Consider the following 27791-nt stretch of genomic DNA (forward strand, 5'->3'; position numbering starts at 1 on the left):
TAGTGTTAGGAAGTCGGAGATACACGAGACTCTATGGAGGAGCGACGTCTTCATCTTAAAATAAGTAATCTCCTCTAACCTGCTTAATCCAGTTTGAAGTGCATGAATTTGTCCTGAGCAAATATGAACAGCACGAGTCTACAACACACAGAAATAAGAATGCTCACGAAGATTTGGTGTCAAGTATATTTATGCAATTTAGTTTGGTTAAGTTGCAGAAGTTGCTTTTAATGCTTATTGCAGTCAGTCCTGAAAGGCTGTACTGGCTGCAGGCTTTGGTTCCAACTTGACTGATTAATGAGAACAACATTAGACAAAGGAGGTTGTGCTCAGGTTTTATAACGCACTGGTGAGGCCTCATTTGGAGTCCTGGGTGCAGTTTTGGTCTCCGGGCTACAAAAAGCACAAGAAAAGGTCCAGAGAAAAGCAAATAGGCTGAGTCCAGGAGTACAGGGGATGAGTTATGAGAGAAAGATTAAAAGAGCTGAGACTTGAGGAACTTGTTTGAAATTAGGATGGGAATTAGTACTGTGGATCGAGACGGTGACTTTAAAATGAGTTCATCAGGAACATAGGGACACATTTGGAAACTTGTGAAGGGGAAATTTCACACAAACATTAGGAAGTTTTATCTTCACACAGAGAACCACAGACACATAGAATAAGTGACTAAGTAATGTGGTAGACAGGAGGACTTTAGGGACCCTCAAAATTCAACTTAATCTTATTTTGGAAGAATGAAGTGGACAGGACTGGTGAGGTTTGTTGGGCTGAATAGTCTGCTATCATCCAGATTGTTCTAAAGTCAATTACTGCTGTTGAAGCAGTTCACGCAAAATTTTTAAGCTTCATTTTATACATCCCGCTTGTTAAGATTCCCTACCCTTAATTTCTTCTTTTCGACTTAAACAGCTGCACTACTTTTTTTATTTGCTCCTTATCAGCAATGAAATGCAATGACAATGGACCCAGACATTCTCCATCTAAATTGTTTTCACTTCCACCAATGTGTATTCATCGTGAACTATCTAGCATAATAAAATATTTGGGAGGAAAACCGAAGAGAAAAAAACTGAAGGACCGAGAATTTGTCATCTGTTTCAGACTGCAAATAATTTGGATGAAATCTTTAGACAGGAAAAAAAATCTACGATGTAAGAATGGCCCACCACTGCAGAATGGAGACACTCATAAGCCATCAAATTAAATGAGATCTGTTATCAGCAAGGACTAATTAAGCAACTGGGATTGGAGCAGAAAGCCTGCTGCCACTATGAGGCCCTTTGAGACCCACTATGCAGTCCCCTGATCTGATGGCATACTAAAGATAGTCTAAAAGGCATTATTAGGAAATTTGAGTATTCCACCAAATTTGGTGATGCGTCAGAAGAGGAAGTGCAAGTGTGAGACACACGAAGAGGAGCAAAGATGTAGGAGGCACACCGAGAGTCAACTTCAAAAAGACCGGAAGTATAAAAAAAGCAAAATGGCAAAGTCTGGGAAGCAGGATTTATGGAACTGGACTCAATGGGGGAATTGGTCAAGAGAAGTTCAGACACATACGGAAACAAAGTAAAGGTGCCAAATGTACGTGAAGGGCAAGAGATATCAAATATTTTAAAATATATTCTATTACTTGTCTTCTACAGGTAAAGTGACTAGTGAGATCATAAAACAGACAACCATTTCTAGTATGTCTAGTTCTTCTGTTTTATTTCTATTTCTTTTTTGGCTACGTTCTTTTGTTTCACTTTGTTAGCTCAGGTATTTTGTCTTAATGATTTTGTTTTCAAACTTTCCCTGCACTTCTGGTACAAATTTGTCTCAGTTTGCAAGTTTATCTTCCCCATGGATTTTGGTTGTGATGTTTGTTTTTCATTTTATGGTCTCGTTTTGCTTTGGTGAAATATTTGGAGTATTTCCATCGCCATTTTTTGAGCTCACATTGTCAGGGTGTATCGCAACGGGGTTTAAGTTCATCGTGAGGTTATTTCCATATCCAAGTTCAAGGATTAAACAAGCAAGTTGCTGTTATGTTTGTTAACAATCTGCTGGTAAAGCATCTGTCAGCATTTTGGGGTTTTTTTTTGCTGATTTTTGTGTCATTGTGTTTTCGTTGCGGTTGCCCAATTTTAAGTTCACAGTTTTAGACCTGTTTCTGTCTTTTGACTATGTCTCTTCCCCTGGTTACCTTTTAAAAAGTCCTTGCCGTTCCCACTAAGTATAATAACTGTGTCACACTTTCCATATACAAACACTTTCTTGCTGATGCATTTGTATAAATTAAATAAAAATACTAGCTGGCCTGGTCCACAGTAAATCATGGACTGTCTGTCTACCACTTAAATTTAAATGTAGAACAGTCGGCTAATTCAAGGGAACTATTCTAAACGACTCCTTTCTACATGCAATTCTATGGTACAGCTGACCACGAATTTCTAAGCAGTACAGTCCATTCTCTGAACGTACAGCAATTTTAGCACCCATAGAGGCAAATGCAAAAGAAACATGGATTGATTATATTTGATTGCAAACATTTTTACTCTCAGTGTCCGCATTTTTTATCAATTTCATCAAATACTCTGGTTAATCTTTTGGTTCATCAAGGGAAACTTCCCATTTCTGGCAACACTGACTAAACTTTCCATCAGTGTGATTCTCATCTGCAAAGCTTATAAAAATGTAGTATTCACAACAGTGATCCATGGCAGCAATGCTCTGAAATAATTTCTTTTTGATTCTGTTCGATTTTTCATGATCTCTGATCTTTACTGAATGAGATTTTGTGTTGATGATAACTGGCATCCCATCATTGCTGAGGCAAAGTCTCACAGACTCCTTTGTTTCATTTTCTTGTCACGTCAGTCTCATGTCAAGATGGGTCCAGCTGCAGACCTCCACAGTTCTGCGATTCAGTAGCCAATTAGATTGCAGGTTTTTGTCACATGGTTTACATGACACGAGTCAGAAGAGCCTAATCTTGTCCACAGTGTAACCAGGTGATATTATTGATGTATAAAATAAAGCAGTAAATCCCTCAAAGGAGTGGCGCTCTGGCAGAGTCTGTTGCTCACATCTGCAAATTTTCGCTTCTTTAGCTCCATTTGCGTGTCGTAATTACATGCTGGTGTTTCACATTCGTATCTTTTGTGTATTTCTTCATCTGCAACATTTGTTCTCCCTTAACTCTCTGCTGCAGCTTCTCTTAATCTTGCCCTTTTCATTGTCCAGGTGAATCATTTTATCGCATTTAATGTATATGTCTCTGCAGCGCTTTTTCACATATCTTTACCATTTTCAACATCATCGATTGCTTAAACAGTCTTAACAATTTGGTGGGAGTGCTAATATGAAAAGCTAATTCCCTTGGAATTTCATCAAAATTGGTTTGACGTAGAAGCAAAATTCTTTTAATTGTAACTACCAGTAAGATAAAAACTGGCTTATGTTATATAGATAGCAAGAGTTTAGAACCAAATGGAGTTCTTGCAAATTTATACAGGAAAAACTATTGTCTGGCTAGAGTGCCTCAAATGGTGTGTGATTTCACATTTTACTAAATTAGAAGGATTTTAATAATATTCATTTAAAAAATGATGGGCAGTATAATATGTACAGTAAGATATCATCTGATTTTAATATGAGCTTTTCAAAAAAGAAACATTCACATCAGAAAATACGTCAATGAGGGAGGATCCAAAAATTTGCGGAATCAGTCAATAGCACAGGAGGAGGGGACAGTTATCGAATATGTTGCTACGTTTCGTACTCCTACAGTTCGGTTAATCAGTCCAGCGAGTGCGTATTTCTGCCATTTATTCTAAATTCTACAGTCGTGCATGTGACTTAACCGAGTTTTTTTGTGACCATGGTGGAATTTTAAGAGACAATGATGATGGCGTTTTTGACACAGAGCTTGTTCCCTGAGAGTGAGGTTGCAATGAAAAGCTGCGAGAAAAAGCATCACAGGAAAAAAAAAATGTCCGGAGAAGTCGCAAACCAAAAACTGGAACACCTGCACACATACCAATATCATTCAAAAAGTTGTAGTTCTTGTTTTGTACCCTCAATATTCACCAGATCTTGCACCCCGTGACTTTTCATAGTTCCCGAAAAATAAAATTGATTTTGAATGGAACAATATTTGCTACCGTTGAAGAAATACAGGAGAAAAAAAAAAAACATGCAGGAGGAGCTAGACGCGGTCACAAAAGATGAGTGCAGGAAATGTTTCCAGGAATGGGAGAAGAGCTGGGACTAGTGAATTGCATCTAAGGTGCAAGTTTTAGATATGATGAAATTTGCACAATATCTAAGACAGCTTACAATGCCAACACTCTGTTCATAAAGCTTTTAGACACTTGGAGCACAGGACTAATCACCCAGTGAAGCTGAGGCAGGACATGAAACCACAACTTAATGGGTTAGGGTCTAATGACTTGGCCATGACTGCCTATCTGCAGACTAGGGAAACAACAGGAGTGAATGCTTCAGCGTGATTTGATGACCATAAGATGAGACTTTTAGACCTGTCAATGCCTCCACTGAACGTGTTGTTGCCAAACAGGTGGGGTTTTAGTTTCGAGGGGATGTACAAAATGCAAACACTTGGGTAGGGACAACTTTAGACACATTAGAAGATATCTGCATGGTGTAATGTTAATTCGGGGGCATTCAGGTGAAAGCATTTTAAATTTTTTTTTCATTTACTTCAAAGACAGAGATATCACATTTTTCTTTATTAAATATTCCTGTAACAATGATTTCTATTCAAAAATATACCAGTGTACATAAAGTCAAAGTCTTTCAATAGCATTTTACAAAACCATATAATCAAAAACTGAGCCCAAATGGCTATCGTATCTTTCATAGTCACCAGGTTCCAACTCAAGTGATGTAAATATTGCATCAATCGATGGGCCATTACTAGTTGTTGGTAGCGTATGAATCTACAGTTAATTGTAGCTCAAATTTCATACACATCGAAAGAAACACCCAACGAAGAGTGAAAGTCTATGGTCACGTCTACCCACACACGAACAAAACAGCAGACGTGACGGTGAATTCCCTGCTGCAATCTCAACTGTGCTGTCAAATCTATAAGCTGTACTGGAGATTCACGCACTTTAAAATTACTTCTGTTAAGGTAAATTTGAAAGACAAAATGAATTAGTAATTGATTTCTCTGATTTAAAAAAAAATTGCCAATGCTATTTAAAAAGGAGTTTTTTGAAATTTCAAAAATTGGCATAGAGTGCTCTATTCGAAATAGCCCTTAGTAAAAATTAATTTTTATACAGACTGAGAAAAAGATGTAACAACGACAATAGGTGCTTTTGCATTCTGTACAACTGTGCTTGAATATGGAGCACCCCATAGCATACTGAGGTAAAAGATTAAAAGCCTCTCATTTTCCACACTGGAAGAAGAAGGCCGCTGACATCACTTTGGCTCCAGAGCTCCCGCCTATTCCCTAAGAAGTGGATGTTCCCTCGAAACTAATGAGCGATGAACACGGAACTAAGTCGTAGAGACACAGGCATTGGAGGATGCGCAGCGTCTATGATAATTCAGCAAGAATCTAATTTCTTTATTTTTTTTTGTTCAGCATTAAGTGGGGGTAGTGGTAGTCTGCTGCCCTTTTATCGTCTCTCTTTTGTTTTTCATTAATAATAAATAATAATACATTTTATTTATATAGCATCTTTCCCATGCTCAAGGCACTTGTCGTTAAGGTCCATCTTACCTTTTCATGCATTTAATAATAAACAAGTAATAAAAATCTACGTATCAAATAAGCAAGAACAAACCATTTGGAAATTTATTGGGTGCTGTCTAAGGCTGTATCTTTTTAACTTTTTACGTAGACATTAACCAACGTATTTGGGATAAAATCCATGAAAATGTCTGCCTCTTGTTGTGTGAAATGGACTTTTATCAATCATTAATCTGTTCCCCAAAAACAGAACTTCCAATTACCTGCGGCATATAAGACGGCTCGTTTGTGCCATCCTCTAATGGTCTCTCTTCCTTTTTAACACGTGATACCCAGTTTAACAGTTTATTAACTTTCTCGCCATGTTCTTTCTTCTCCTCCTCTACAGATTTCTGGGGTGGAGTCAAAAAAAAAGTCGAAATAAGCATTAGACCTTCGATTGGCTTTTTATTGGTTGGCGAGAGGTTAATCAGAAAAGGCACACGACAGGTGGAAGACCCGCACCAACCTAGAAAATAACAACAGAAACATAAGAAACCTCAGGAAAACCTCCCAGCCACTGCATGGAGAACCCAGATTTCGGATCACATCTACAAGCTCTCTGAAGCCAGATATCACTTCATGACACTGTTAAAAAGTTTTCTTCACCACGTGCGCTTGATCGAGAAGATTACCTTAACAGAAAGTGTGACACAAAGTTCTTCCTACCGCTCTCAGATACGTACACAGTATGTTGGCCTACTTTAAACTGTCAATTACTTGTTAACCGCACCAATGCTCTTACATTTGTCAGCCTCTTTATAAGCAGAAACACTGTAATTCACCTGGTTGAGTAAAAAACAGATAATTAAAATCAAATTATTCTTATAGCACTAACTATATGAGTAAAAAAAAATAACAGAAATTACGAAGATCCATTTCTTAAAACAGCAAGTGAAAACGAGTATTTTTTTCTTCCTATACAAACAGCGCGCATTTTTTTAACATCTGCTAAATTTCCTGTTACATTATACAATGTGCTCACACACATACACAACTGAAAAATTAAAATGTCCTCATATAATAAATAGATGTGGAGCCTCCGGGAACTTGAGGTTTAGAGGCTTCCAGTATTTTAAGTCCGGTATGACAATCGTAAACTGCTCGATCTAACGCTTCCTTGAAGGACATCTTCTTTTTAGTTTTCGGACAGGTAAGACTTTTGGCATGAAATTTATCATCCTTCAGCTTCATGGCAGTATTGGCATCAATAAGTCCAGTCCTGATGGCCTCTTCCAAGCAAATCTTCCCCCCTGTATTCGGATCTGTTAGGCCACCTGTCAGGAACTGGAATTCAAGACAGCGTTGACCGACATCTTTGGGAAACAGATGGTTTTTCATTGCTTCGGCTACAGACAACGGTTTTTTAGTATGTGGAGAGATCACACCTGAGTAAGCGAGCTCGGCCTGTTGTATCTGTCGGTTCAAAGAATCATCAATCAGCCCTCTTTTCAAGGCGTCTGACACCGAATACTTTTTTCCAGTTGAGGGGTCATAGATTCCCCCAGTGCATGCCTGAGCCTCGAGAAGACGGATGGCTGTGAGCCTTTCCACCAGATTCAGCTGCAGTGCTTGAAGAAAGGTAAGCCTTTTGTTGGATAAAGTATCCCAGAAGCCTGTGATAGGACAATCAGAGACCGTCAGCACTTTATGTTTGGCAATTAACTGGTCAGCCAGCTCATTGATGGTTATGATACCCACTTTATACTTCGTAACCTCACTAGTTCCAACAGTACCCTCCTTGAGTGCATCTTCAAGAACAAATCCTCTTCCACTCTTGCCATCAGATAACACATTAACGGTCAGATTATTGGAATCCAGATCTGAGGTTTCCTTCCATTCACTTTCCTGTTCGGAAAGTTTCTGGTACATCTTCTGGTCAATTTTCTGCTTGCAGTATGCATCATAGATTGTCATCTCTGTTCCTGTATTACTGTCGACCACTAGGATCCTCTGTGGCTTGGTTGGTGAAGGGGATGAAATGCTCCGGTCACCGAAGGGTAGGAGTAAATCTTTTCCACTCACATCCAAAACGCACAACTTTAGCAACTCCAAGTAATACATACTTTGTCCTGTGTTTGGATTATGGAAGCCTCTTGGATTGCTCGATGGATCATGCAAGTGAGTCAGAGTAAATTTGTTCAGCATTCCTTGATCGATTGCTGTTTCAGGAGAGAGGCGAATACTTCGCTGAGGATCGATGATACCCCCAGTTGAAATCTGCAACTCAATTATCTTCTTCCCTTTCAGTCGCTCGATCAGCCGGTTCTCCATTGCCTGGAACACTGACAAGGTCCTGCCGCCATGCACATATCCTATGGCTGCCTTTTCCGCATCCAGTAACTTATCCTTGAACTCGGTACTGACGATAGCGTTGTGTACTGCTTCTTCAACTGAATACTTCCTTCCTGTCTGGGTATCAATGATAAAGCCGGTGGCAGCCTGGGCCTCCAGGAATTCCAGAGCATAAGATTTTGCCATTAGCCCCTTATTGGCCGCATCCATAAAGGACACTTTTTTCTTGCCGGATTCAACGTAAAGACCAGCAATCACCGTTCTGCTGCTTATATAGTCTTCAAGCGATTCTTGTACTTCTTCGATGGTTGTCATTCCTAACTCAAGCCTTTTCAGAGTGTTGAGGTCTAAAATTTTCGCTTCGGCTAAAGCACTGGCTGTGACATAATCTCTAAGTCCTCGAAACTTAAATTTGTCGTCAGTGCCAGTGTGGCTCCACTCACTTTTCAGAGACGAGTTTCCTGGAGATACAAACGAGTTGGTTACTCTCTTTGTCATGATTAGTTCTGGATGATGAGTTGAGAAGATATCTTGGCTATCGTGGTTTGTCATTTCTATCTTTCCAAATACGTTATTTGCCAAATCTGTAGACATAATGTCATGTTTCATAACCGAAATATCCATTTGCACATTTACATTCGCTGTGTCAACATACTGATTCGGTGTCTGGTAGACACGAGAGGTTTGAACACTATAGGAGTTTTCGTGGTTAATGAAATCCGCTTCTAATTCTCGGCTTTTATTGTGTATTATATCTCTGTCTTTCAAAATGTTTTCACTTTCCTGCATTAATTTCATCACCTCGTCTGTAACCTTATTTTGCTCCAGTTTGGTTATCTGTGAATAAAAAAGTATGACAAGAGTTACAGAAAATGCATATTTACTATTATATTTTTCGTAAACAGGTATATCTTTTCATGTCAAAGTCAGAATAAATTAAACAATTAACAGGTACGGCAAAACACGGCTTGACTAAAGATCTTGGCAAAAATTGGAAAAACTTTGATGATGTCAGAAATCAAGAGTAGAGCTTTCTAAACGGTACAAGCCAACCGAGAAAGTTACACGTTACGAAAAATACGCGAGTGACAGGAAAGCGAACGGGAAAGACTTGATGTACATATACCTCTGCAGTGAGCTTCATTTTCCGCAGCTCTTCTTCTAGCTTTTCTTTAAGGTCTTCATTAGCTGTAATGACATGCGTTGTTATTTGCAGCTCTCGTTTTACCAGATCACATTTATCTAGCTCGGTGTGTTTTCTCAGAGAATTAACCTCCGTTTCCGACCTTGGTCGCAAAAACAGCTCTTTGGAGTCTTGGTGGTTGAGCTGATCCTGTAGTTTAAAGTCGATTGCTTTTTCCTTAATGCCGTTGGTGTTCACAGTTGAATCGAAAATGGTGACCATTTCCTTCAGAGTGCTCATTTCCTTTCGATTATTAAAAATTTGCTCCTTTAACGTCCGGGATTCTTGGTCAGTGAGCTCTTGCTTTCTTTCGCTCTCAGCTAGCGCGTGTTTGAGGCGCGTGTTTTCGAGCGAAACCTCTTTGCGGATATTGTCGGCCTGTGTCACGTTTGCCTTGAGTTTGACGTTCTCATTCTCTAACTCGACGATGTAAGATTTTGCATTGTGTATTTCGTTGTTAGCGGTGCCCCTTTCTTTCTCCGCATATTGGAACTTCATAAGCAGGGCATCCATGTCTTTCTGCATCTCCTGCTTATTTTTGAGAATGTTCTGGTTAATTGCTTTCAGCTGTTCAATCTCTTGGCGGAGGAACTTGTTTTCCCGTTCGGCGGTTTCTATGTTTTGCGATTGGGTCCGAGCCTTTTGGTCAAACTCCAGTTTAACCGAGGATTCCTTCTGCTGAAGCTTTTGGTGTGTCTCCCTTTGAATGGTCTGCAGCTTTTGCTCGTGCTCCTTCCTCTGAAGGTCAAACTTGCTTTTATGTTCCTGCACCATTTTCTTATATTGTCCAAGCTCCTCTTCCAATTTTTTGATCTTTTGGTTCCCCATAACGTCATCTCTCTGTCTCTGCTGAAGCTCCATCTGGACTTTATCCAGTCGTTGCTTCAGCAAATTCATCTCCGTCGTTTGTAGGTGGACTTTCTCCTGTGCCACACTTTTCTCCTTCTTCAGATTCTGAAGCTCGAGCTTAAAGCTCTCAGCGTATTTCTCCGAGCTGACGCTAGCATCCCTGAGGTTCTCCGACTTTCTTCTGAAGTCTTCTGCAACCAGCTTACATTTCTGCAATTCGGCTTCAAGTTCTCGGATTCTGGTTTGATTCTTTTGAACCTCTCGGGATTCCTTTTGCAGGTCCTCTTTAGCTTTCTTCAGCTTGTTGTTCACATCATCGATTTCCGTTTTCTGCGACTGGACCTTCATTTCTGCCGATTTCTTCTCCATAGTTGTAGAATTGAGCTCTGATTTTAAGGCCCTCAGGTCTTTTTCATTGTTCATATTGATTAGGTTGAGTTCCTTGACCTTTTGCTGCAGTTCAGCCATTCTCTTCATGTCCTCCTCATAGCTTCGGAGCTTTAGCTGATACTCTTGTGACATCTTATTCTTCTTCATCAACTCGTCTTCCACAATTTTTATTTGAGATTTGAACCCTTCTGCTTGAGATTTGAAAATGTCAACCTGCTGCTGATGGCTGCTTTTTTCCATAGCCAGTTTTTCCAGCTCAGACTTCACATTTTTCAAGGACACGCCAGACTCTGCATTGGTTCTCTTAAGCTCTTCCACTTTTTCTTTAAGCTGCTGCACAAGTCGGTTGGTCTTCTGCAGCTCCATATCGAGACTACGGTTTTTCAGCTGGGTTTCTTGTTCTGCCTTTGTCTTGAGCATGATCTCCTCCTTTGCTTTAGAAAGTTGTTCACGCATGTTCTCTAATTCGGTCCTTTGCGACTTGAGCTTTTCCTCAAAGAAGACTCTGTCCTGCTGGCAAGTGTCAACATTAATTTTCAAACTCCTGATGTCATTCTCAGATTTCACATTGACCCTAGTGAGCTCGCTAACCTTGAACCTGAGCTTGTCAATTTCGCTTTTGGCGTTGGAGAGATCATCCTCTAAGAATTTGGTCTTGTGGCTGCTTTCTTGTTCAGTGCTGGCTCGTTTTAACAGATCTTCATGCTTCATTCTCAACTGTTCCGTCAAGCCGTCAATTTCAGTCTTGTGAAAGAGACATTCTTGCTCAAGGGAGTCCTTATCTCGTTGGAGACTTTTCACTTCCTCTTGTAAACGGAAAATCGATTTCTTCAACTCGGCAGCCTCCTGCCTGAGCTCCTCTGATTTCTGCCTACTGTTTGCCAACTCGGACTCCATTTCTCGAAGGTTCAGCATGTGGCTGCTCTGCGAGGAGTTTTTTTGCTGTAACTCCAACTGAAACAGTTTCATCTTATTATTGGCTTCCTCCAAACAGTCCTTAAAAAGCTGTGCTTTCTCCTCCACGGCATTTTTCTGGATCTCGAGGGAATTCAGCTCAGATTTCAGACTCTTCAAATCGTTTTCGGCTTTTTTCTTCTCAAGAGTCAACTCGTCCACTTTGAGCTGAAGGGCTTCTGTTTTCTTTGACTCCATTTCAGAGTTAAGATAGCCCACGTTATAAGGTAAGGCGGACTGTTGATGGCTCTCCCTCACCACCGAATACATGATTTCGCTTCTCTTCATTTTAGCTTCTGCTTCTTTGGCCTCTTCTTGCTGCATGAGTCTCAGTTTAAGGTCACCTTCCGCAAGCTCTTTTGTTCTCAGCTCCTTCTCTAATATCCTCTTTTGCTGCTCCAAATCTTGAACATCCACATCCTTTCTTCTCAGATGTTCCTCCATCTTCCTTCGTGCCATTGTGCTCTCTTCAATTTCTTTTTTGAGAACCCTCAGCTTTTCTTCAACAGCTGCCTGCTTGGATTCAGCCTGTAAAATGAGCTGCCGCATGTGCTCCAGATCCTGATCAGCCGCCGCCTTCTTCCTTATGGTTGCCTCCAGCTCCAAGCGGTATTCTTTGGCTTCATATTCTGCTTTAGTTTTCTGATGGTTAATTTCTTCGATAATTTTCTGTTTTTTAGACAACTCATTTTCCGCAGACGCTACTACTTTGGGAAGTTCCTGCTCCAGATGTTCCTTTTGCTGCTTTATTTTCTCTAAGCTGCCCTCGAGTTCCTTAACCAGCTTTTTCAGCTTTTGCATCTCAACCTCATTTGATTGACTTGTAGCATTAACCGCCTTTCTTCTCTAGAATAAAAAAACAACACTTTGTTTAACAGCTGTCTGGCATTGTAAGATGCTGACAAGTAATGAAGGATAACTCAATCAATTTAGAATTCCTCATGAATGAGGGAGTTTCACATATGAAGGAAAAAGGATATTTGAGGCATGAAGACACAAAAACCACAAAGGTCAAACTCACACGTTAAATATATCAGCTGTGGCGGGGCATGCTGAACAGAACCTCAACTCATGTGGTCTGCGGATTTACAATCTCAGAAGTGGCGAACAAAACAATCAGTGTGCTCGACAAAGAAATTCTGAGTCAAATGTGACTCGCTGTGTGGACTGTCCAGTTCTTCAAGTACACCCAGCAAACTTTAACTGGAAAAAAAATCAGAAGGCATTTCTTCCAGCTGAATGTGAAATATGACGGGGGAGGCCTTGGGCAGTCATGACAAATGTAACACTGAATTGATTCAACTTTATTTTATTTTTTAAGATTTTCTACATTCATTTTAGTTATAGAGCAGCTTTAAACACCACCTCACCCCACCATGGAGTGCTACGGGGCACTGTGTGACACCTCCTGCCATCAAGCCAAACATCATTGGGACCAGTTACCAAAGACTAACTGACAAAGGGGAAAGATGTCTTTGTATTACAATGTAATTACTAATGTATTGTGTGTATACTTCCAGGTGTTGCACCTATGAAATAATCTGAATTTTGCTTTTACAGTTTTGCACTGTGCTTTTATGTTCTACACTGCTGCTTGTAGTAAGTGGATCAGGGATCAATAAAAATTGAATAAATTTACTATAAACTGGCTTTTATCTGTCTATTGATCTATCTATGTATCTATCTATTACATAGCGCATATAGTGCCTTTCATATGAATCTATCTACTACAGTGTCTTTCACATCTATCTGTCTATCTATCTATCTAATATCTTTCACATCTATCTATGTAATATACAGTGCTTTTCCTATATATTATATAGTGCTGTTCCTATCTATCTATCATACAGTACCTTTCCTATCTATGTAATATACAGTCAGTCAGTCATTGTCCAATCCGCTATATCCTAACACAAGGTCACGAGGGTCTGCTGGAGCCAATCCCAGCCAACACTGGGCATCAGCCCACTGCAGGGCACACACACCAAGCACATACTAAGGACAATTTAGGATCGCCAATGCACCTAACCTGCATGTCTTTGGACTGTGGGAGGAAACCCATGCAGACATGGGGAGAACATGCACACTCCACGCAAACAGGACCTGGGAAGCGAACCCAGGTCCCCATACTGCGAGGTAGCAGCTCTACCCACTGCGCCACCGTGCCGACCATAATATACAGTGCTTTTCCTATATATTATATAGTGCCTTTCCTATCTATCTATCTATCTATCTATCTATCTGTCTATCATGTAGTAACTTCATTTTCTGCCTCTTCTGTATCTCTAATATAATGCCTTTAATAAGTGCCTTTCATGTATACTTTATCTGTCTCTTATATGGTCCATTTTATGTTTATCTATTTATCTTTCTATTACATAGTACCTGCATTTTCCTATCTATCTATTCTCTAGTGTTCAGACCCCTTCACTTTTTTCACATTTTATTATGTTGCAGTTGGCTGTTTCTGCTTTGTCATTCTAAGGTATTGAAAGTTGCAAAAATGAATAGAAGTGATTTTACCACAATGCTGCAACAGAAGAAAATCTGTAAAAGGGTGAAAAGGTGTGAAGACTTTTTGAAACCAGCGTAGTCAGTAAAGCAGAAAACATCATCTATTATAAGTAGGGGCATCCAAGCCTGGATTAAGATCCCTAGATGGCCCTGGAGCTCCTTAACAGATAGACATGAGGTCCCATGACTGGGCACATAGCCAGCCACACTCTAAAGGGGGTCCTTGTGTTTTTTCCTTCATATGCAATGCTCCATCCTTAGTGTAAATTGAGTTACTGTTACCTTGAAGTTGCATTCATTTAGCCTATGATATGCAAATTGGTTTGGATGTTGATGGCACCTGAAAAGTCAATCATACTTACATGAACAAGCAGCATACCCTCAAAGAGGTGGCCTCCACCATCCACCATCAGCCAAGCTAAAGCTCACTAATGGAAAAATGTTAAAGTCACCATCACCAAACAAAAGACAATCCGACGTCTTTTGTATTTCAAACAAAGCAACAGAAGCAGAGAGACAGTGAAGAATTTAGCTCAAGAGGGAAATAAAATTTCAATTAAACATTCAGTTTCTTATGTAAATTCACAGATCTCCACAATATTTCATAATTCTGTACAATCAAGTTATAGCAATGCAGCATTATTAGATAAGACGTTAACAAGGATCAAAATAAAAAAGGCACTCAAGAGGTCCGTTTTTTCTGCTTACTGTGGACGTTTTAGTTCAACTCTATTTTCCCAAACCTTTCTGGCCTCCCTTTCCAATCCCACACATTTTTTACAATGTCTACCATGCATTTTCAGGGCTGAGAGGTTTCCTTCAAAAGTGACTGGAAGAAAAGAGATATGGTTATTGTAGTACAAATCAATCAACTTTATAACTCCACAGTTCTGAAATAAGAATCCCGTGCACAAAAATCTCAACGACCCCAAAGTAAATCTTTGGTACCCAACCATCCAACAGACTGAGTGATAAATCAATGCCATCTCACCATTGCCAGCCTAGATTTTCTGCACTTTGTACCTCTGGCAGTTAAGGTGGGACTGCCTATTCTCATCAATTAGCTATTTCATTAATTATTGAAGTTCATAAAGAAATTACATAAATTTATCAGCGTCTTTGCTGAAAAGTTTTGAAAACAGAACAATATTCAGCTCCCAATTTCAATCGCCCAGTGGCATCCACCTTTCTCTATATTACTCAGTCTGCGACACCACTTACCTTTTTGTTTTATTCCAGAGATTAAACACGACAACACATTACAACAAAAGTTTAAATTACCCATAAAGCAAAACCACCAGGTGTCGAGAAGTAAAAATTTAATGATTGGGGACACCAATGAACACACAGGTACCTCTTCATGATCTTTTATGAAGCTGCTGAATCCGGAACTTTGTTGTTCTGTAAATGCTTGCGAGCCATCCAGTATGGTAACAACGTTCTCCTCACCCAGGTCTTCCTCCAGAAACGCACCATTTGGCCACCATAACATTTTCTCTTCTTGGAGGCCACTGGCCATTGAGTCGCTGTTAATGGCTCTAAGATGGTAACCAGGTGTGGTTTCAACTGATTTAAGAGATGTCGCTTGGTCCAGCGACTGAGCTTCCTCTACAAGATGTGGAGTATTTTTTGCATTGCCTTTGTACGTTTCTGCTTTTGGAACCTGCTTGACACAGAAAGACTTTTTGCTGCTCTGTAATGAGGTCTGCTGGGATTCTGACTCTAGAATTTCTTCGGGGATGGTCTCAAGTGGAAAACCAAACAACGAAGAGCCTACATTTAGGTATTCATCATACGTTATTTCTAATCCTGGTAAAGGTTCACAACCTAGTATCATACTGTCCTTCTTGAAATTCGGGTGGAACCATCTCTCTTCTGTATCGCTGCAGAGATCCGAAGAAAAGTAGCAATCTTCCATTCTATCTAAAACTATCTGTAGCCTTTCCTGAATGACTCTGTCTCTCTTCATCTGCTCTCTGCTGATTAGCATTTCCTGATAGGCGTTCAGCTCATCTCCATCTTCAATGATCTGCAAAATGGCATCCAGATCCATAATGCTCTCTTTACCTATAGGTGATGTAAAAGAAAATCGTCTCCATGTCTCCTCAGGATCACCGCACAGACTCTTCCACATACCAAAATCTGGCTCCTTTTCAAGTGTTAGGGACGTACCCTCACCTTTGGGAGAATCGATCTTGCCACCTACATCTTCAAACATTCTGCCTAACTGTCTGTGTGCATCACACACTCGAAAATTCAATTTTGCTCGACTGTTTTCTGAAGCATAGACTTCCTGGAGGTTCTGTTGGCCTGTGTCACTTATCTGTGATGCACACATAACCCTCTGCAATTTTTCCGAATTCCCTGAAAATTGACCTTTTGTATGTTCTCCATCACCCGAGTTTCCCTCCAGGGGAGCAAACTCAAGTTCATCTTTTCTTTGTGTCAAAAAGTAATCTTCAGCGGTTTCAAGATCTGCATCTCTCTCGTTGTTGAGTGTGTCAGGAGGCAGAAAAGCCCTCATGGTGTTCTTCATTTCGAGTCCAGTGCACAAAAACTCGTCCTCTGCTTCCCCATAAAGCAACTCCATGTAGAAATCCCCATCCTCAGACGAATACTGGATACAACAGCAAACGTTACTCACACATGTCAGTACAGGACATTAGATACGTTCAAAAAAAATGAGAGGAAAAATCGATGATACGTTGGAGGTTGATTATGCATCCTGTATTAATAGCTTAGTAATGTATAACAGATAATTAACTGCAAAATGTTGGAAATAATTAAAATGAACATTTCACTTGAATCATTTTTTATTTTCTCAGATGACAAAAAGGAGTGCTAAAATTTTAGATTTCTGTGAATTTTTATTTAGCGCAAAGAGCATAGAAAAGACGAGAAGTATAGAAATATTTTATATTTGTTAATTGATGAAATCTCTATAAAATCATAAAGCTGGTTCTAAATTCTGGCTGAAGCAGCTGGTGTTTACTGTTGAACCAATCATTTATTACTCAAATATAGTATTTTTAAATTATGTTTTTCTGTCTGTTGGGTTCTACTGTGCTTTGTGTTTTGTTGGTGGTCCCTTAAGAGGCAGGGTCACTTGTTTATCTCCTTTGATTGACTGCTCCCAGCCCTATAAAAGGCTCATGGGAATTGTAGTCCCTCTGCTGTACACTGCATGTGCTTGGTAGTCGGTGAGTGTTTTCTGTTTTGCTACAACTATCTCTTATCTTTCTTGACTCTTTCCTTCTGTTTTTGTGAGTTTGATATCTTGGTAAAAAATACTTTATGTGAGATTCCTTTGGGTCTTTCCGCAAGTCTCAGATATTAAACAGAATTTAGCAATTTCTAATTAATGCCTTCTGACCTAAATTTTGGGGTTACAAATTGGCTCTGGTGTTTCCAGTTTCTGGCCCTCACTGTCCCCTTTGACTTCATTCTTCCTCCTGCTCTTCACTCTTTCATTTTCAGACTAATTGGCAAATTTTCTTGCAGGTGGTACATCTACAATGCCAACCATGACCTCACATTTTAGCACATCACTTTTGTCCAAAATAAATGCCACATTTACAAATTTGCTTAAAGTGTGCAAATTAACATTTCAGTAAAATTATCTATTAGACGTTCATAAGCTATTAATAAAACATGTGTAGTATAGGCAGCCTTTTTGAAGGAAAAAAAATTACAGAAAATGAATCCCTGTAGGAAATATAATCTGCACCATGGAAAACATAATTGAGTGATAGATTAAACTGGGAGCCATTTAAATGGTTACTTAGACCACTTTGTATAATGTGCATATCATTTCTTCACAAACTAGCACATTTAATTTTACCACCGACCTGCATTTCTTCTGGCAGTTGTAATTCTTTGAGACTTGAATAGGAACAAAAGGCACAAATCAACCAGTAAATGGCAATGAAAGGAAGAGGAAGCTGAGGACGCCATTCATGCTGTTAGTTCTGAGTGCTCAAGCATCAGTAGTGAGTAGAATGGCACTTGCCAGGCACGCACACCACACCCCAAAGACAAGGGCCAAACAGAAAATGTATCTTTTCCCAGGTATCCCAGGTAAAAAAAAAACAATTTTAAAACAGAAAAACACAAAATATTTAATTCTTTGAGGCATGACTTCTTTTTAGGTTAAACTTTCTAGCATGATACTCAGCTTGAGGTAAAATCAAAATGCACATCAGAGGATCATTTTCAGGGCTAATCTGAGGTATGTAATACCCCTCCGGGATGAGAGGGGGTGCTGGTGCTAATCACATCCTCCCCTTTTTTCCTCCACAGTGCTGAGAAGACATAGAGCAAGGGCAAATGACCCCAGCTGTGAAGGAGGTTCTGAGCGACCCACAAGATGGAGCTCCATAGCCTGACAGTGAGACAGTGACAGTGTGTTTGTGAGCCCAGGAGAGGTTACCTTTGTTAAGTCATCCATGTTAACTGCGCCATCGAGTGCCCTTTATTGTTTTGCCTTAAATAACTATCAAAGTAAACGAGGTTGGCCGGGTTAGCGCTTCAACATTTATTCTATAGAATTGTCATTCCCTGCATAACCACAATACACAGAAGGAATTACCCACCCATGCTGAAGTTGATGAAATAAGTAGGACATTATTCGATCATAAGTCGATCTACTGTTACATACTAGGAGACATTCAGAGGACTTGTGTGTTTGGAGGGGGCACCGTTATTTATACATCCTGCTCTCTTCCATCTACAATGTCGAAGATCCATGAGGTCACTTCTGGCTCCGCCTCCGAGCCTGCCTTATAAGGCCAGCTGAATTAGCATAAACACCAGCCCGGCCTTCACAGAGTTAGTCAGCTACTGGAGTCACATCTGTGAAGACGTCTTCCTTCGTTCATGTGTCACACAAACCTGTTTTATCCCTCTAATTACACGGGGATCACTGGCTGGTGTCCTAAATCTTTTCCTGACTACTCTTTTACAACACTGACACTGAACATTTGTACAAATCCAGATGCTTTTGTCATGTAATTCAGTTAACTCTCACAGGCATCCACCCTGCTGCCAGTCTCAATGGCATCCACATATCACAATCCCATTCCTCTCACTATCTCACTGTAGAAATCTGACCTTTGTTTCCTTTATATTGGTCCATCAAGATCACAACTCAGATTTAAAGATCAGATAACTGCTTTTTATAATGCTCTTAGTATTCTTATTTTATTGTTTCCTCTAGTTTTTAACTTGTATTTCCTTCAAAGAGCAACCCTCAACTTATTGAATCAGTTCTTATATTCTAAATAATCAGGGTGACAACACCAGAGTTAAATCACCCATGAGGACATCTGTCAGGTGTTTTATGGCTTTAAACAAACCACCTCAGAGAATTAAAAGCATCAGACAAAGCCAAATTTAAACTGACATACATATACATATATATATACATATATATATATATATAGTGGTACCCCAGCTCACGTTATGTAACGTTCCTACCTCTTCCTCTTCTGTTCTCTTCAAGGTTTCACTAGCATACTTGATATACTGAGTCATGAGTGTCACCAGTGCCGTGTAACAAGTCCGAAGGTCCATGAACTAAGAAGGAAGACAAAACATGTGACAGGTTATCTGCTGGATTCTACGGATGCTTATTCCTGCTACTCAAAAATATATATATTATTTTGTTATTTTACAAAAGTATTGCCATAACATCTTCACAGCCCACTTTGCAGTTTTACAGGAACCTCTCCCAGCAAGCAATAGAGTGCAAGACAAGGAACAATCCATGGACAGGTGCCAGTCCATCACAGGGTGAACACACACACACACACACACACACACACACACACACACACACACACACACACTAAGGGCCAATTTAGGGTCACCAATCAACCTAACCTCTGTGTCTTTGGACTGTGGGAAGAAACCAGAGCACCCTGAGGAAACTTGTACAGACATGGGGAGAACAAGCAAACTCCACATAAGGAGGACCCTTGACATGAACCCTGGTCTCTAATGTGCCACCAGCCCACCCCAAACATATTACATTATTATGCGATACTGACTGTGTTAATTTTCAGTATCTTTCCTGCTGCTGCTATCAAGGCGTGCGCGAGTGCTGCAGTGGTATTGAGACAGCAACTGATGAAGAGATTAAGCACGTGAGTAGCTTGAAGTGAAGTAAGAAGTGAACAAAAGTTATAGGCATACATTTAGTTTCAAACAAGTTAAAGTTTATCACGTTTGGTGCAGATGTTTCAACATCATCAGAGTGGTAGTTGTGATTCCTGACTCACAGCACAGAGTCAGTCGATCAAAGAGGTGACATTAGGGTGACATCCACTACGGGTGGTGTTTATGAAACTCAAGGGGTGTTTGGTCTGGACACTGATGGGCATCATTTATGTGATTCAAGGGGCACGTGTTCCAGGCACTGAAGGGGACCCCTGCCCCTCTGGTCCTAGACGCCTTATTGTACTTTTTGCACAGCCATGGACACCAAGGGGTACCGTTTACATTATTCTTGGGGTACATGTCCCAGACACCAAGCCATCACCTAGGGCTCTGTGTGTGCATTGATCAGGAGTATCACAGCACCAGGGTCCACACTGGTTCCTCTCGTGAATTTCTATTTGACTGCGCATGATTACTTATTTTAACAATGAATACTGGAAATGAGTCAGTGACACTTCTCAATTACCAAAATACGTTTAGATGTTCGTGTACTGTAGCTCGGGTAATATTTTTCTTCTGTGTGACTCACAGCTTCTTGATCAATAAGCTGGAGCAGAATTAAGATCTGATAGGGCCGTAAATTCCTTGTTATCCAGTCATATGAAAAAACTGCAGGTTTCACATGGCATAAAATGTATGGGCATGCAGAGTATATAGTGAGCAGCACTAAAATCAGGGCTTGATTATGGACAGGCTGAGTAGGCACTGCACTTGAGGCATCACACCTGGGAGTGGGATGTGGGGGTGCTTGGGCGGCAATACGTTGTTTCATATGCAATCATGAGGGCACTGATCCCCCGGGTTTGGTTGGTGCTCATTGATTGTATATGCAACTGTGTGGATGCCAATCTCCAAAAGGGATCACCCTACCCCTCTAATTGAGTAAATATGCAATTGCAAAGGGTGCGATCACCAACGTGGACCTATGCCCTACCCATCGTCAATTACAGTTTTGGATCCAGCCACACAGACCTCAAAAGGGTACTCTTTAGGGACACAATGTACCCTTGAGCCGGTCCTGGCTATAATATGCGATGTGTTGTATGCCAGTGTAAAGCTGCCATATTACACACACACACAGAACGAGTACAGTATGTACCTTATCATACAAAACTCTTGTGAAACCCTCTGGATTTGAGGTTAAGGTTGTGGGTGGCCAAAGCCTCTCCCGACCACACTGGGCACAAGCAATGAAACGGCCCTGGAAGATAAGCCAGTGTGTGTATATGTGTTTGTTTGTTAATATTCACCTGGTGCTGCATCTTAAATTCATGTAGGAAATGATATATAATTATTGAACAGAGATGTTACTGGGGTGTCATGTTGTGGTGGCCATTTAAACATCTTGGGCTAATTTTAGTAATTTTTATTGGGTGGACAGACAACACTTTCCCCTGTCCACCCATAGTTATTCCCATTTTCATGAACAACATGTATTGGACTGAGACCAAAGAAGTTCTCTGTTTGCTGATAAACAGCAGATTCCCCTGGACATTTGCTCTTTTGCTTCACACTCACAAGCCTCAGCATTGCACCCTACCTCCTGGATAATCATGTCTGACGAGCTCTGCATCCTGCGCCGTTTCACCGGAGACTTGTGTTGAGAATCCACCATGGCTCTGTAGGTCATCAGCTGGAGTTCATAGTCCTGCAAAGGAATATTACAAAGCCATCAGTGATGTAAGTAGTGTGAAAAATCGTCTCTCTTCCTTAAATGCTTGTAATTCTTACCTTGACTGCTGCTGAATACTGCTCGGAGTATTTCTGACATTCATCAATTTTACTTTGCTTGACCTCAATTTCTGAAACTAGAACCTAATAAAAAAGAAAGAGAACATTAAGTGTGTATTTTGTACCATACCGAGGTCCATCGTAGCAGTGTATAGCCTTCCAGTGGAAGGCAAACAGAACTTCAAAGAAGCCATGTCTATAAGCTGCTAAAGGGACAGAGCAGCGAAACAACAAGGACAAAAGTCCATTGGGAGAAGATTCTGGAAAGAGACAAAGAGTGAGAGAAAGTGTGTTGGGGTTTCGATGTATTTACCAAAGGTAATGGCAGTTGGGACAAGGGTTTTTTGGATGGCCCAGTAATTGAGATTTCAGATTTGCACCTCGGAATTATTGTTGACATGGTGCGGTCTCCCATATGCCACACAATGACACATCTTTGTGATGAGCGAAACCCGCTGAATTCACTTTGCCTCGAGTTCGGCAAAAGCGCAGAAATGTTTGTGAAAATCAGCCAACTCAGCTAAAAAGCAATGAAATGAATGCAAAAGGAGAAGGTGAGCTAGTTCTCAGTAGATTATAATGACACAATGGTCCCTAAAGTGTTCCTGAGGGCTAGGTAAGTGTCTGTCGACAATGCTGGGCCAATTATTAAGGCTAAGAAAACGTGACCTGAGGTGTGAGACACCAGTGCACCACCATGTCCTTCATCTCTCTCTGCTTTTTCCGAGCTCCTATCACTACACCTGACTAACATACACAGAAATTATGGTGTACTAGGCTGACCCGCCTTTTTACGGAGACCAACTTTTAAGTTGACCACTTCTTAAGGCAATTCAATATGTAGATCAATTTGATATTTTATACAAACTCATTCATTTGGTTATATTGCATTTGAGCGGTATTAGTTTAATACTCATAGTTTCTGTTATTTTTGTGATGAAATTTAAACTTTTTTTCTATATTGAGGTCGCCCTTTTGAACCCCCCTGATATTTACTACGCGGTGAGGCATTTGTACTCCATCAACATTAATTATTTCCAGAGACGTAATTTTGTCTATTTTTCCAGCGCATCGCGTACAAAAGCAAGGGAACGATGGGAGCACCAGAACTCTGCTCACATCATGTCGCCTGCACGCAAGCTGCAAGTAGTAAGTCTGTGATAAGCGGAATACCGCTACGCTTTCCACTCACGGGACGGAAGGACAATCCCGACCGCTTTTATATAGTAAGAAAGAAGAAGAAGATATCGCACAGTCTGGAGTAGAAAATCATCTTTTACCTGGAAAAACGAAACTACAAATCCCATCGTGCATTGCAAAATGGCCGGAGCATGTGTGAAACTCTGCGCCTGTGTAGCACTCACGGGACGGAAGGACAATCCCGACCGCTTTTATATTATGGTGTATGGGATCAGCATTATATATTCAGGGGCTTGGGCTGTCACTAACCCATCTGCATTACATAGCCAGGAGCATAACAGGCTTAATCCAGCAGTGAAGACACAACATACAATGAACCTATGAGGAACAACAAAGTATCCACCTTAATAACAGGATAAGAGTACTTGTGTATCTGTGTGTCCATCCAGTTATTCCAGCTCTGTCATACCAAAAGATGGCACATAACAAACATTTACTTTGCTTTTATGAATCCCATACCAAATGCCATATTACAGAGACACATGAATTGCGTTTGTCATTCCAACAGATGCCGCATCACACACACATTAACACTGCTTTTATGAATCCCATACCAAATAGCACATAACATAGCCATATGCGTTGTCTACTTTGATTATTTAGATTTTAACGTGTCTCAGACGGGTAGCACAGCTAGTTTTCGTAATATTCTGATTATGGTCAGCTTTGTACCACTCCAATAAAAATACTGTAAGTTTTTGGTTTTGTTTTTTTTTAATACCTGTAGGGTACAAATCTGGCTACAATACAAACCAGGAGGTGACATCATGCACGTGTGTATACACTGTGTCACGCACGTGTGAATACATGGCATTCTAAAAGTTTGTGTGTGTTCGGTTATTATACTCCAAATTGGGAGAGGGCAGTATTATTCACGTCCTGTTCTTCTTCGTCTGCAGACTAGAAGCCTTGAATGCCAAGGATTTCTGATGTCACTTCCAGTGCCACCTCAAAGTCCCACCTCTTCACTCCACCTCCTCCAACACGAAGTTAGTCAAGTGATGGACTTGAACTCTATGACAATACTATATGGGGATCATCAGCTGGTGCCCCAAGCCTTTTTCTGTCTTCTGTGTATTTTGTTACAACTGTAAATTATTTAAACAGATGAAAAGCATACGGCATACGCAGTGCCGTAAAGTGTGAGGTGGAGTACGATAACAGTGCACATGTTTGAAATTCTGCACATGAGCAACACAAATCAGGTGGGTGACACTGACCGGGTAATGGCATCCCCACTCAACATGGCTGCTCTGTGATAACAGGCTGTCCTTACCAAGCATCATGGGGTGCTGGAAAAAAAATTTCATCTAAGCCAGCCACATGGTGAATGTTGGGGAAAAATTTGGTGAACAAGCTCACTGAGCAACCCAACAAATTCATTGTGAAAAACGCTTTGGTGAATTTTGCCAATCAACAATAGTCATTTTTGATGACACATGTTTTGGCCTGACTTGGTGACCATTTTGTGTTTTTCTTCATAATTGTCACAGAATGTTTAGCAATAATTAACAACAGTAACAAAAAATCTGTTTTTCAATTTGTTAACAAGTCCCCAAACAATTCCGTGTTCTGCTCCCAGAGTGCGTTTTCCTACCTTTTGTTGATTCAGAAGTTCCGCCAGGGCCTTGCTGTCTTCTGGTTGGTTCTCTTGCATTCGTAACTGGGTGGCCTCCATTTCTTTTATCCAGTCATTCAGGGCAAAATAAGTGTCTTTGTAGTACCTCAGCGATTTGCTGATTCCTTCCAAGTCCCGTAACCTAAGTGATCAAGCAAATGCAATTTTAAATGAGTCGTGTTAGTTTGTTCATTTTCAAATTTAGTTAAGCTAAAAATTTTAAAGTTCACATTGACTGAAAGACACCATAACTAATCTGCAACTCATCCCATCTGAAACGGCGATACTCCTTCAGCTTTATGCATGTTTTCTCATTTCATACTTAACGATACTATTAAATTCAGCACAGTAGTGCTGCTGCTTTGTTACATACAACTGTATTTTCACCGTATTTAACTTGGTCAGACACGTGGGCATAGGAACTATTGAACAGTATTGGTGCTGTGCAAATGCGGGAAAAGAATTGAGTGTGACACCACTGCTGACTTTTTCTCTGTCTGCCTCATTAGACTGGAGAAAGAGAAAGCCTTGTGGACCACCAACGTCATTTCAAAATGGCTGAAGAAGGGTGTTCACTCTGGTGGTCTAATAACATTATTAAAAAGAAAAAACTGCATGTACCCAAAATCCCAGCTCTGCTCAGTTAGCTTCAATAATTACCTCCAAATATATAATGCTTGATATACGGTGAATTTTATGCTTATAGGCTTTTTTTGACATTGTAAAGTTAACTGTAGATCAGTTACTTCAGTCGACTAGATTACCGTAATGCACTCTTAACAGGACTACCTAAGAATGACATCAAGCGACTGCAATTAGTCCAGAATTTGGCAGCCAGAATCCTAACTAGAAAAACAATTGGAGCACATTACACCAGTCATAGCATCGTTACACTGGTTACCCATGTCATTTAAAATACTACTAATGGTTTGTAAAGCTTTAAATAATCTCACTCCATCCTATATTTTGGAATGCCTGTCCCCCTACCCTCCAAATTGTAACCTTAAATCTTCTAATGGTGGTCTGCTTATAATTCCAAGAGCCAAGCTTTAAAGAAGTTGTGAGTCACCTTTTGCTGTTATGCGTCTAAAATCTGGAATATTTTACCAATAGACATCTACCAGGCTAGTGCTGTGGAACATTTTAAAAAACTGCCAAATACACGTTATTTTAATTTAGTTTTTTCGTAGCTATGTTTCAGTTGACTGTATGGGTATAGAAGTATCATATTCTTCAGGGGTCCACAATCTATACTAACCTTTATTATTCTCTGCTACATTTGCCGGTCCTTCTGTGGTAGTGGTCTGTGCCACCACCACCTAATCAAGGCACCATGAAATCCTCTGAAATGATGGAATGAAGATGGGTGTTCCCAGCTGTCCACAAGACCAGCTTCATCATGTTGATTGGACTGATTTGAAAATGTTTATGTTAGGTAGAATACCCAGTGGGGGCTTGGTGGTCTTTTTGGCCTTGGAATCCCTGCAGATTTTGTTTTTTCTCTCCAGCCTAATTGGAATTTTTATGTTTCTTCTGACCTCCCGGCCATCCGACCTTATTTTGTTTTGTTACTTATTTTTAATATTATTGCCTAATCTTAATTGCTTTTTAATTCATATAACTTTTGTGATGGACGGCTGACAGCTCAACCCAGCTGGGACCCCTCTGAAAAGGAAGAATGGGGGAAGGTGACTATTTGCCAACACTGCCTCCCCCAAGATGTTAGATGGCAACTCCCCTGTAGCGTAGCGGTGCCCCGGATTCCCCGCAGAGCATCCTGGGACTTGGAGTTTGGTTTCTCAGCCCTGTTGGGTACCTCCAAGGGGAGCTGTCGAAGGATCTGGGGACTGATCCTTTCCCTATAGCCCGGAAGTACGAGGTAGTCACAAGGACAGAAGCCCCACAGTACTTCGGGGCTGAAGAAAAAGCCAGTTCTTCATTAGACCCGGAAGTGCTAGCCAGTCATGTGGTTGGAAGAACAGAAGCACTTCCGGGTCAAGTACTATTTAAAGGACTGATGGGAACCCCAGCAAGAGAGCCGGAGTTGGGAGGTAGAAGACAGAGCTTGGTGGGAGGTGTGAAGGAGAGGACTGCATTGATTTATTGGTTATTTGATTGTGTTATGGTGGTTGTGGTGCTAAGAAGCACTATTTAAAGAAGAAAAATATTAAAATACTTCTGAGTCCTTTTATCCTGTGTCTTGTGTATCTGTCTGTTGGGTTCAAGGGGCCTCAGTGACCCCTAGCATTTTTCATTGTCCTGTAAACCACTTTGAGCTACATTGATCGTATGAAAATGTGCTATAGGAATAAATGTTGCTATGGTAAATGAGTGACAGAAATGATGACACTAATACATTATGAGTTGTATTTGTGGACAACACAACATAACAAATGTCAGAGGGGCTTACAAGTATTCCAGAAGGCCCCGATGTTAGTAAAAACAAGCCCAAGCAGGCAGAGGGGACCCCTTTTAGTAAATGTGACAAACAAGAGACGGCATTGACACAAACCTGCTCTCTACTTGTGAGTGAACACTCTGCCACCTCTCTGCCAACTGATCTGCCTTTTCTTTGTGCCAGTCCAAGTCAAAATCGCGTTCATTGTGTGTTTTGAACATTCGCTCGCTAACAGTCCTGGCTTTCTGCAGTTCGTCCTCCAAGTCGTGAAACACTTCTCTTTTCTCATCAATTTCAGTGCGCCATTGCTACATTGCACAAGACACATATATAAAAACAATAAAGACAGTTATGATTGGCATTTGTACATCTTGGCAGGTGACAGTCAAATCAAGGCATACACTGAAGAAGATGAGACAAACAAATGGGTACGAAACATCATTTTAAGGGGAGAGTGAACTTTAAATTGTCACTACCTTAAGAGTGCCCATGACAGACTCAATGGCTTTGGCATCAGCATTCACGGCGTCTTCCTCGCACAGTTTAGCCTCATAAAGCTTAACCAGTGCCTCGGCCGCCTGGCTGTTCTTCACCACCAGGTTCACCGTCTTCAGCCTGAGAGATGAAGAAGACAAAGTGTCGGTTTGTCAATGAGAGTTAGGATCTAGGAATTCTAGAGATGAGTAGC

General features: G+C 40.6%; 2 protein-coding genes across 14 annotated transcripts in view; both read right to left on the reverse strand.

Moving 5' to 3' along the window:
- The window catches only part of dst (dystonin), a 413393-nt gene that overhangs the window by 181129 nt on the left and 204473 nt on the right, over positions 1-27791 (reverse strand). For 11 of the 13 annotated variants that reach the window (XM_039739122.1, XM_039739120.1, XM_039739118.1 and 8 more), the window contains 8 exons: positions 27580-27718; positions 27218-27411; positions 24685-24847; positions 21888-21971; positions 21697-21804; positions 19416-19514; positions 15295-16557; positions 5980-6108 (listed from right to left, as the gene is read on the reverse strand). In XM_039739122.1, coding sequence (XP_039595056.1) covers positions 5980-6108; positions 15295-16557; positions 19416-19514; positions 21697-21804; positions 21888-21971; positions 24685-24847; positions 27218-27411; positions 27580-27718 — 2179 coding nt within the window. The remainder of the gene's footprint in view (positions 1-5979; positions 6109-15294; positions 16558-19415; positions 19515-21696; positions 21805-21887; positions 21972-24684; positions 24848-27217; positions 27412-27579; positions 27719-27791) is intronic. The other 2 variants (XM_039739127.1, XM_039739126.1) reach the window with 1 other exon arrangement.
- On the reverse strand, positions 6138-13166 carry LOC120517036 (plectin-like). Its single transcript, XM_039739130.1, has 3 exons — positions 12448-13166; positions 9177-12272; positions 6138-8887 (listed from the first exon to the last, which is right to left on the reverse strand). The coding sequence occupies exons 2-3, from the start codon at positions 12225-12227 to the stop codon at positions 6761-6763; spliced, it is 5178 nt and encodes a 1725-aa protein (XP_039595064.1). The 5' UTR covers positions 12228-12272; positions 12448-13166; the 3' UTR covers positions 6138-6760.

The sequence above is a fragment of the Polypterus senegalus genome, chromosome 16 (assembly GCF_016835505.1).
Source record: "Polypterus senegalus isolate Bchr_013 chromosome 16, ASM1683550v1, whole genome shotgun sequence".
Lineage (NCBI taxonomy): Eukaryota > Metazoa > Chordata > Cladistia > Polypteriformes > Polypteridae > Polypterus > Polypterus senegalus.

What these genes read in the sequence shown, in the direction of transcription:
- LOC120517036 (XM_039739130.1), bottom strand. Translation starts at nt 12,227, where the DNA reads ATGCAAAAGCTGAAAAAGCTGGTTAAGGAACTCGAGGGCAGCTTAGAG. An exon ending in AAATGAAGCTCACTGCAGAG is followed by an intron (nt 8,888 to 9,176) that starts GTATATGTACAT and finishes TTTTATTCACAG; the next exon opens with ATAACCAAACTGGAGCAAAA.